Genomic DNA, 12,003 nt, shown 5'->3' with positions numbered 1-12,003 from the left:
TCTATCAGTTGACCCTGCGGGCCAGCCCTAAAACTTCCCGCTGTTTTCAAGCTCTTTGAGCTCGAAAACTTTGTCGTGAATACATTTTCGAGCTCTTCGAGCTCGAAAATCGTTTTGTATGCCGTTCTTTTCGAAAAAAATAGTTTTTTACTATTTTTTCTCCAACGATATCTCTCAAACGAATAAACCGATTGAGACGGTTGAGGTGGCAATCGACGCGTTTTATCAAGTTCTAAAGCTGATCGAAATTTGAATTCGGTTTATCGAGTCGTTTTTGAGATATTTCAAAAAAAATAAAAAATAAATTTTTTTTTAGTTCTTTCGACAACGGTTTCTCTTGAACGAATGAACCGATTTTGATGGTTGAGGTGGCATTCGACGCGGCTTATAAAGCTCTAGAGCCCAGCCCATTTTGGAATCAATCCATCGAGCACATTAAAAGTTATAAAAAAAAAACACTTTTGAAAAAATTTTATTTTTGGAATATCTCTGAACGAGCCAAACCGATCAAGCTCAATTTTCTTACAGCTTCAAGATATTGACAAGCCGCGTCGAATGACACCTTAAAGTTGAAAATCGGTTTATCCGTTCAAAAGATACAAGTATTTACATACATACATACGTACATACATACATACATACACTCGGACATCATCGTGAAATTAGTCAGAATAACTTCTTAGGACCTCAAAACGTCGACATCTGATGGAAATTCGATTTTCGTAAATCCGACCGAAACCAATAACTTCCCGAATTTTGGAAAATTTACAATTTTCTTAGCGGGAAGTTAAAAAAATTAAAAACTCATTTTTCTCTTAAATCCTTGCGTTTTTACAAACTCTTTTTTTTTAGTACAAAAAAATATGTAGATAATTTTTTTTATTGTAATTTTTTCTTTTCTGTATCAAAATTCAAAATGCGTCCCAATAGTAAGAAAAAATATATAAGTATTAGGGTGTCCCAAAAACAAAAATATGTTTTTTTCAACGTCTTATGAGTTCAGAAGTTACTTTCTATATAAGAAAAATCCTCACCGAATTTCAGCCAGATATCTTTAAAATTTAGCTATCACAAAGGGGGGTCTCCTTTCCCATTTAAAATACACGCGAAAATTTTTCATTTTAGTTTTTTGTTATTAAGACTATAAAAAAAAATTTTTTTTTCAATTTTGCCTAGTATAATTTCATAGGGAATTGAATTCACTACAAAAAGTGTTAAAACATTATGTACGTCAAACAAGCTGGGAAAAAGTTACGGGGCTTCAAAGATCAACAAAAATTCAGTTTCATCAATGTTAAATTATTTTGTATTATTTTTCATTTTTGTTCTATTAAAATTTTTTTTTTTCACATTTTGAGAAGCACGTTCTTGTAGGAAATTTAATAACAAAAAGTATTGGATATCTTATATACGTCGAATGGATAAGAAAAAAGTTACAGGTCTTTAAATGTCAACGAAAAATGAAGTTCACTTTTTCGTTGACAGTTAAGTTCAAAAATTTAATATTTTTTAAACTTAACTTTTCGTTGACATTTCAAGCCCTGTAACTTTTTACTCATTCATTTGACGTATATATGATATCAAATACTTTTTGTAGGAAATTAAATTTTCTACAAGAACGTGCTCGTCAAAATTAAAAAAAAAAAAAATTTTCATAGACTTAATAACGAAAAACAAATGAAAAATTTTCACGTGTATTTTAAATGGGAAAGGGGACCCCCCTTTGTGATAGCTCAATTTTAAAGATATCTGGCTGAAATTCGGTGAGGATTTTTTTTTATAATATAAAGTAACTTTTGATCGTATAAGACGTTGACAAAAAAAAATATTTGTCTTTTTTAACACCCTCATAAGTATTACCTTTAAGTGTATTTTGAATCATTAATAACCCTTCTAATTACTGTAGGCTACTGATTATTTATGTTTATCTTTTGCGAAGATATATTTTTGGTAAGAAGAAATTTTCTACGTATTTATTTGTACTAAAAAAAAAAAAAAATAGTTTGTTAAAACGCAAGAATTTAAGAGAAAAATTAGTTTTTAATTTTTTTTTAATTGTTCCACCACTTCAAAAAATTCAAAAAAATTCCTGAGTATATAGAAGTATAAAAGACATTTTCTGACGAATTTTGGTAAGTGACATATTTCAAAAAAGCTAAAAAAAAAAGATTATAATTTTCCTTTCTCCGTGAAAAATCGACTTTCCGTTTGAGAATCACGATCATATGATTTTTTAATGTTTTGGACTCGTCAGAATTAGGAAAAAAATTATTATTGATTAATTCCGAATTTTACTATAAAAATAAAAATAACTTCGAAAAATCAGGTTTTTTTGAAATTCTCGAATACCGTTCGAGTTAAAGAGCTAAAAATTGAGGTGAATTATTTTCATTCGACACCAAATCGACCCCCTAAGTTTGAGTCAAAAAAGCTATGGGGGCAGAATTCCCATATTAATCCGGCTATACCCTTTTAGCCACAAATAAAAAAAATAATTGTATCCTTTCTTTTCATCATGCTGTACCTCCAAAATTATAGTAGCTGAAAATCTGTAAAAATTCCAAGAAGTAGCTGCTAATATAATGATAAAGTCTACAGAGTTTCAAATTTTTCGAACAATTACTTTAGCCGGAATAAAAAATTAATTGTTCAATGCCAAAAACCCCGTGTTATTTAAATGGGAAACTTACATCGCTGTGCGGCACGGGTTAAAATTGAGATAGAGACCTGAAACTTTGAGGATTTTTTTTTGCCTTTGGGAGCATAAAAATTCGAAAATGTCTAAAATAAGGATCACCCTATTATATATGTGTATATAAATGTATATCATTACATATCAATCCTTGAGCCAATGGTATTCTCGGAACTTACTCGACTAATTATGATGGATTATGACAAAATTTCTGGAAAAATCCGAAATGAGGATAAAAACAACAAAGTAAAAGCCCCTATACCTGCTCAGTATCATTAGTCGCTCACTTTAACTATTTAATGCGTTTTTTATAATTTTTATCAAAAAAATGTTAACTAAAAAAATTATTATTGATAAATAATTATTTGTGAATCTAAATATATTAAAATGTGATGTATCAAATTATTTTATTATAGATTATAAATTCAAATTAAGTGACAGTTTTAAAAATCACGCTTAGCCGGGCATTTTTTACTTTAACGTTCATTCGTTAGATTAAATTTAGGTTTTACGTCAAATTTTTTGAAAATTTTTATAACTATATCTTGTTAAATATATTTTAAAAAGTCATGAAATTTTATGTTATGAAAGAATAAAGTAGTATAATTATTTTCCAAATCAATAAGCTTATCATAGTTTAATTGATATTGTCGTTGAGCGACTGTAGGGCCATGTGTTGATCGAGTAATGGTACATCACAACTTCCAGTGAGCGACTATGGGTACACTCAAGGACCTTATTTAAAAAATTAATAATAATTAACTATCAACATTATTCTTCAAGCTAAAATTTTATTTTAATACTTAAAACTACAGAAAATAACTATAAAAAAAAATTTTGGTTTTTCATTTTATTTAATCATTTATATTGAGTGATTTAATCTCACTCCGATGAAAAGTGAGAGGGTATAGGGGCTTTTACCTTAAGATGCATTTAACAGAAATCGTCTATGAGTTTTTATTTTACAGCTATTTTGACTTTAATAGTAAATATACAACTTTATAGAAGAATCGGGAAAATTTGAAACGCCCATAATTGTACAACTAATCAACCGATTCAGTTTATCTTCAAACAATAAAAATTATTCTGCATTTGTGTTAAAACGGACCGTGTTAAATTTTTTGTGATGATTATTTTGTGTTACATCAACACTTTTCACTCGTTACTTTAAAATTTTAAATCGATCTACTATTAAATACTTTAAAAGTGTTACTTAGTACAAAAATTATAATTATTAACATTTATTTAGCTTAAAAATTACCACAAAATTTATGTTAAAAACTCAATCGATAGTCACGGAAAAATTATTAGAAAAACGGAAGTGAAGACGACATTTTATAAATATTAATTTAACTTAAAAATTTATAATATTAATACGGTAAGAGCACTAGTACCCAGCCCCAAACCAGTATCCAGCCACCTCATGTTAAATTATATCTATATATATTTTGAGCCAATGTTAAAGTATATGACCGGCTGGCTACTGGTTAGGGGCTGGGTACTGGTGCTCTTATCCTATATTAAATTAATCATTTACTAAAAGCTGGAATTTTTATCATACTAATAAAAAAGATTTAGTTATAATTTTGAATTATTTCATGTAATGTTAAAATTATTTTGTCGCTAAATAAAAATGTGTTTTTGTTTTTTTAAGATAAATTTATTGAATTACTATTTACAACTTGTATGGAATATTAGGTGATTTTTTAAAAATCCTTATTCATAAAAACATTGTTTACTATCAGACAATATTTCAATGTTAAAATAATAATTGTTGTCACTATTGATAACATCAAAATATTACATAAATTAGATTTACTGAGTATCCATGGTACAAAAATATCATCAAAAGTTAACATTTTTTTTTGTGTCGCCACTAATATTTAAAGTGTTTAATTCACTTCTTGCATTACCCGAAGTTCATTTTAAGATTTGAACACAAATTTTGTATTGAAACAACACAAACAGCCTGTGTTAAAAAATAACACGAATATTGTGTGGATCGTTTCTAACACACAGATTGTGTTGTTTTTAACACAATATTTTTTACTGTGGCAAACTTGATCACGGTAATCGCCCGGCAGATAAGTGTATAAAATTAAATTAAAATCCGAGAAAAGGTGTAGGCACTATCCTGAAGGCGAGGAGCTATATATATATATATATATATCATATCATATCAATTCTTGAGACAATGGTATTCTCGGAGCCTACTCGACTAATTATGATGGATTATGACTAGGGACAAGATTTTTGCCTTAATTTCGAAATGAATGGTTCATATGTTTGATATTACAGCAAAAATATTGGTCTTATAAAAAAAGTTTTAAAACAAAAGTTATAGGAAATTTAATTTTACAAAAAAAAATGTCTCTTATGATTTTTTTATACGACCAATATTTTTACCGTAATTACAAAATTAAGATTCATAATGAATGATTTAAATTTCTGATAATTATGGAAATCTTAATTTTGAAATTACGGCTTTCTTATTAGTTCTAAAAAAAAATTGTAAGAGAAATTTTTTTTATAAAATTAAATTTTAAACAGCTTTTATTTGAAAAATTTTTTTTTACGACCAATATTTCCGCCGTAATATCAAAAATTCGACAGCATTAATTATTGGTTGTTATTTTTAAATGAAAGTAAAAAATTCTGGCTCTGATTATGACAAAATTTTCTGGAAAAATCCGAAATGAGGATAAAAACAATTGCTAGATTTAAAAAAAAATTTACCTCAGAATGAGGTATAATGTCATTTTTTAAAGTTTTTGTCGCCGATATCTTTTGAACGAATCAACCGATTTTTTATGTTCGATGCAGCATTCAACGTAATTTTCTAGATTAAAGAAATAATTCAATCAACCATTTCAACAATTTTGATTTTATTGGAAAAACAAATCCTTTTCAGAAATTTTTCCGACATTTTTCAACAAATGATCCTATTTGAATGGTTAATGTGACATTTGATGCAGTTTTCAGATTTTTAGAGCTGACTAGAATTTAAAATTAATTTATAAAGTATGTTATAAGCTATCCGAAAAAGAAACTTTTTCAAAAATTTTATTTTTAGAATTACTCGCAACGTACTGAACGAATCAAGTTTCATTCTCTATAGAATCTAGGAATTGATAAGCCGCTTCAAATGACGCACCAAAGATCTAAATCAGTGTATCCGTTCAAAAGTTGTAGAACATTTACATGCACGCATACGTACACTGGGGCAACATTTTGAAATTAGTTAAAATAGTTTCTCAAGACTTAAAAACCTCGAGATCTGTCAATAACTCAATTTCAAAAATTCTACCTAAACCAATAACTTCCCTTTTTTTTTTATTACCAATTTCTTGGCGGGAAGTTAAAACGAATGGAGCCGATTTCGCCGGAAGAAATTTGTTTATAAACATCAATTGAAAACATTATTTGTACACCGTTATAGAACTCATCTAATTTACAGTACCAAAATGAGAATGAAGGTCGAGCACGCGCAAAAGTGAACTTCAACATTGGAAAATCAATATAAATTAATAAATACAGAGCATCCGATAAGTAACTGGTTTTTCACAATATAATTACGATTCAAAAAATCTCTAAAATTAAAACCAACTATACTATGTAACGACAAATAGGAACTAAAAAGAATTGACAGCACAAAAATAATGTCATCTTTGCTTATAATTTTAATGAATTTTCAAGCATCCACATATAAGGCTAACATAAATTTACATAAATAAATTTTATAGTTCAATACATAAACAAACGAAATTAATTTCGAGCAATTTTTTTTTTCTTTTTGTTTTCTAAAATTAAAACCGTCACTTAACTGCATATATAATTTAACTATATATACATGTCAAAAAACTTGACGGCTGTAGCATTCGAATAATGTCAGTTTTTAAAAATCAAAATTAAGTTGCGACATGTAAAAATCATTATCGTACTTGAATCTGATTCTATACAGAAACAATAAGCCGAACCCTGGTCTTTGAAATCAAATAGGAATATAATAGGATGTTTACACAAATGAATGCTTACAGTCTAAGTGTTTCTTTTTTGGACCTATCATTTCCTCTGTAGTAGCTTTACAAACAGCTTTGGCAAGACCTTGACCAGCAATGCTATGCCTAGCTGCAAGCAACCTGTCGTTTATTGTTTGTCCTGCCATAGTTAATTTTGTTTTCGCTTCTTATTATTTTTCTATCAATAGCCGATCGTCTTTTGCTACTTCCCGTCAAATACGAAAAAAAATTTTAAACACTTTAACGGAAGTTATAAATCGTAATTCAACCACTGTTTGTGTTAGTAATATGTAATTATGATGTATTAAAAACCCAATTCATCATTCACCCTTATAAAAATAATAGTTATAACATAAGGGACTGAAGAATCGATCACCACTTTCATACATCAGCACATGATAAAAATTTGTTAAAGCTGTTTTAACGTTTTTTCCTTGCTTGTATTCAATGAATCACACCATATAATTCTCTGTCACGATTAATATTTATAACTATTCATGTGTTCACACAAATTACTTTGAATCACAAAATTAAACAATCACTTATAATAACTAAACCCGCTCGCACATGTTCACAGCTGAGCTGTACAGGCGACAGCATTATATACCATGTAGTGATAAGGATGGATAACAACTCAGATATTTTAGTGTGGGGGATTTAAGAATTTAGATGAATATAATATGATTCCTGTCACAACACTACAGGTATAGAATTCAATGAACACTGTTTCAGATAGCCAACTTAACGACAAGTTCTCACCCTAACGAAAGTGATGTTATGTCCTCAGTGGCCTCAGGTGCCTCCACCTGGTAATGAATTAATGAACTTGAGATCCATAAATAGGCGCGCATTTAAATTTCATTTGAAATTATATATTATCTTACAACACTTATTGCGTCTTATCAATATTTAATCAATAGTTTAAATAATAAATCGTCGTGGCACATACTTATTAAATTATATATTTTTATTATAAGAAACTTTAAATAAATAGATAAATAAATCTTTATTTTGTATTCAGAGAAATATAAATACAGTCTGAGTGGTCTTGGAACGTTTCCTGTCACCCGATACTTAAAACCTAAACAAAACACACGCATAAAAATCATGAATAGGCCCTTGTTCTATAGTTAACAGTAAATATGGTTATAAACAAATGCATACTCTATAATCAAATAAGAAAAGATATATTTAATAAATAAATGTTACTTATAAATGAAAACCATATCACAAGAACTCAACTATTATATTTAATATATATACATATTTAATAAAGAGTGACTCGTATAATAAATAAATTAATAGAAATATAGAAATATAGCATTAGAATAATTATAATGGTTTTTCATGATAAATAATAATGTCAATCGTATTAAATAATTAAATATAGAATAATTAACTAAAAGATTGTATTTAAGTACAGGAAAATGGAATATAAATAATATAAGTAGTAAGTAAAATCATAGAACAGATAAATAAAGAACGTAGATGTGTAAACTCATATCTCGTACGTGTATTAGTAGGAAGTATAAATGTATAAGTATATAATTAAAAAGAACGTTGATATGTATAAGTACATATATTGCATAAGTATGTGTGTTAATATGAGAATGGTGGGAGAAGTCAAAGAGTGGAGAGTCAGAGATCTCTCTGTCGGCTGATGTAACTTCACTTCTCTCCGAGAACTATTGACGAGCACAACTGTTATTACTGATCAAATCTTATCTATACTTTATAATAAAACTCAGTCTTCAGATAAAAGTTATTTCTTCAATTACATCTATCCTTATCCATAACTTCATAATTTCATTAAATAATAATAATAATAATCATCATCATCATAGTCAACAATAAATTTATCACTGTTTTCAAATTCAAAATTGGTCCCGCGTGACAACGAACTGCCCACCGTCCAGGAGGTGGCGTCTGCTCCGATCCTAGTAACCTCCCAGGACATATCAGTGATGTTATGTCCTCAGCGGCCTTAGGTGCCTCTACCTGGTAATTAATTAGTGAACTTGAATTACATAAATAGGCGCGCATTTAAGTTCCATTTGAAATTTATTTATTAATATCTTACAACACTTATTGCGTCTTATCAATATTTGGTCAATAATTTAAATAATAAATCGTCCTGGCACATAAGGTAAAAACCCCTATATCGCTCACTTTTCATCGGAGTGAGATTAAATCACTCAATATAAATGATTAAATAAAATAAAAAACCATATTTTTCTTTTTATAATTATTTTTTGTAGTTTTAAGTATTAAAATAAAATTTTAATTTGAAGGATAATGTTGATAAGTAATTATTATTAATTTTTTAAATAAGGTCCTTAAGTGTACCCATAGTTGCTCACTAAAAGTTATTATGTACCATTACTCGATCAGCACATGGCCCTATAGTCGCTCAAAGACAATATCAATTAAACTATGATAAGCTTATTGATTTGGAAAATAATTTATAAATTATACTACTCTATTCTTTAATAATATAAAATTCCATGAATTTTTAAAATATATTTAATAAGATATAGTTATAATAATTTTCAAAAAAATTGACGTAAAACCTAAATTTAATCTAACGAATGAACATTAAATAAAAAATGCCCAGCTAAGCGTGATTTTTAGGGCTGTACAATTTAGCCGGACAAGCCGGTTAAAAAAGTTAACCTGGCTAATTAGCTGGCTGGCTGCTCGGCTTAGCCGGTTAACCGAAATTAGCCAGGCTAATTAGCTCAAGGTTAAACCGGCTAATCGGCTAATTTTATATTTTATGAAATATCTATGTTTTCAAGTATTGATAGGCATAATTCGACTGAAAATGAATTTATTACGTAGTATTTAATATTAATAACAACAATTTACATTTATTAAAGTTTTTTAATCTAGTTTTTTTATCATATCTCTATTTTGGTATAAAAAAATCAGTACATTAGCAGTTTCTGGTGACAGACAGCTTCTTTTGGCAAAAATTATATTGCCTGCCGTTAAAATAACCCGCTCGGAAAATGTACTGGAAGGAGGAATGCCTAAAAAATTTTCTGGCAAAATTTGCCAGGATCGGAAATTTGTTCCGCTTGGAATTCCACCAAAGTAGTGGATTGTTTGCCTTTGGAATTGTAGGCTCACGGTCAAATTTTATCATTTCTTTCTCAATAGCACTTTGGCCATCAAGACTTGCCATTCTCTGCAGATTTCCAGACAACCCGCGTACAGGATCAAAAAGATGATTTAAATCTCTCTCCCTTTGATTTTTACTCAAATCAGGTTCATTTACTATAATTCTCTGATTACAGTAAATGAACCCGATTTGAGTAAAAATCAGAGGGAGAGAGATTTAAATCATCTTTTTGATCCTGTACGCGGGTTGTCTGGAAATCTGCAGAGAATTTCTGCCAAAAGAAGCTGTCTGTCACCAGAAACTGCGAATGTACTAATTTTTTTATACAAAAATAGAGATATGATAGAAAAACTACATTAAAAAACTTTCATAAATGTAAATCGTTGTTATTAATATTAAATACTACGTAATAAATTCATTTTCAGTCGAATTATGCCTATCAATACTTGAAAACATAGATATTTCATAAAATATAAAATTAGCCGATTAGCCGGTTTAACCTTTAGCTAATTAGCCTAGCTAATTTCGGTTAACCGGCTAAGCCAAGCAGTCAGCCAGCTAATTAACCAGGTTAACTTCTTTAACCGGCTAAATTGTACAGCTATAATTTTAATATATTTAGATTCACAAATAATTATTTATCAACAATAATTTTTTTAGTTAAAATTTTTTGTTGATAAAAATTGTAAAAAACGCATTAAACAGTCAAAGTGAGCGACTAATGATACTGAGCAGATATAGGGACTTTTATCTTTTAGTATTTTGTTTTAGGAAATTAATTTTTATACCTTTTTTTATATGAACTGATTTTTTTTTCGATTATTCATTTATGACTTGTGTCTAAATTGATGTTTGAAAATTCAGAAGTTTATTTCACAGTGTTTTCAAAAAAAGACGGAGGTAATAACGGCGATCGTATATCAACGGAAAGTCGCATGATTTTTTGATTCTGAATAGAAAACAATTGATTACGTGATTTTTAGTTTTGTAGTATTACGTCTCATTCAAATCAAAGAATATGTCATGAGGGAATAATTATTGAATTAAAGCATGGAAAACCCAGTGATTTATAAATATCGGCTGGGAACCATTATGAATGTTTTGTTCTAATAGCCACCGTAACTACAAGTTGACAAGAATCTATGGTACTTCATTTGATGTCAACTTGACTGCGAAGTATTAGTGAGTAATTATTTGACGCCAACTTTTGGTTAATTCGAACGCAACTTTTTTTACTTGAAGCTTTTTCCCGCAGCTTTCCATCAATGTCGAAGTTTTTTATTTACGATTTTTTCTTTTTTACAAATGATATATTATTATCTTTTATTATAGGCTATTTCATATTCTATATACTAACAACAATAAATCAATCTTAGATTTACTCAAAACCGAAAAAGGCAAAAAACGATCTGTTCTTTAACACGTCAATTCGTATAGTTTTAAATTCACCGTTCATCAACGGGTCGTGTCATCTGTAAACGACAAGCGATATGACCCTAATAGCACAGCTTTGCTTAGCAAAACTTTGGTAAAGTAAGCTTCTGCTGAGCAAACTGTGCTATTAGAGTTTTTTTTCTAGTAAAAAAAGTTACCTCTAAATTGAGAAAAATTAACTGCAAATTTTTCTTTCCACCTTTGCTGTCAAATTGTCGGCAAATCAGGCAGCAACTTTCAGTTAATTTCAATCATAAAATTACCGTCAATTTAACTCCAAAGTTTGGTATCCTAATTAAGAAAAATTATTTGAAATGATTCAAAATAATTTAAAACAATTTTAATCGACTAATATATAGATATACACTTAGCATAGATTAAATCACTTCTCTTATTCAGGGTAATGATTAAGGCTCAATAATCTGAGGTTCCTACAGATCAGAATAGTTTGTTGGATTATTTAAAAATTTTTGTAAACGTCCATTTTTTTGGCTCTTAGATAATTCTGTAAATGTTTTTTTCTGAAGGACATTTTTTATCAGACCGTTTTTGCACGTATATCAATTTTGTAGGTTAAACTAAGCTAAACATAAAATATAAAGTCCTCCCAGAGAGTAAGTCACCGCCGGTTTTTAACCCCCACTATTAGAAAACAAACACACTAACATTGCAAACCGAAAATTCCCGACGGCGATTTCCTTTTTCTGGGAGGACTTTATGAATACCAAACATCA

At 28.8% G+C, this 12,003-nt stretch overlaps 1 protein-coding gene and 1 long non-coding RNA gene across 9 annotated transcripts in view; both read right to left on the bottom strand.

Moving 5' to 3' along the window:
- The window catches only part of LOC130666350 (phosphatidylinositol-binding clathrin assembly protein LAP), a 126,253-nt gene extending 118,879 nt beyond the window's left edge, over positions 1-7,374 (bottom strand). For 3 of the 8 annotated variants that reach the window (XM_057467235.1, XM_057467239.1, XM_057467237.1), the window contains exon 1: positions 6,728-7,371. In XM_057467235.1, coding sequence (XP_057323218.1) covers positions 6,728-6,857 — 130 coding nt within the window. In that variant the 5' untranslated portion in view covers positions 6,858-7,371. Of the gene's footprint in view, positions 1-6,727 lie in introns of all 8 variants that reach the window. The other 5 variants (XM_057467236.1, XM_057467238.1, XM_057467240.1 and 2 more) reach the window with 4 other exon arrangements.
- Positions 7,375-8,054: 680 nt separating this feature from the next.
- Positions 8,055-11,881, bottom strand: LOC130666647 (uncharacterized). The gene is made up of 3 exons (XR_008989715.1): positions 11,635-11,881; positions 11,428-11,560; positions 8,055-8,709 (listed from the first exon to the last, which is right to left on the bottom strand). It is a non-coding gene; the product is annotated as an uncharacterized LOC130666647 (long non-coding RNA).
- Between the last annotated feature and the right edge of the window lie 122 nt (positions 11,882-12,003).

Source organism: Microplitis mediator, chromosome 4, assembly GCF_029852145.1.
Source record: "Microplitis mediator isolate UGA2020A chromosome 4, iyMicMedi2.1, whole genome shotgun sequence".
NCBI classification, from domain to species: domain Eukaryota; kingdom Metazoa; phylum Arthropoda; class Insecta; order Hymenoptera; family Braconidae; genus Microplitis; species Microplitis mediator.
Note: the sequence above shows the minus strand (reverse complement) of the source record. Positions and strands in the feature narration are given on the sequence as shown.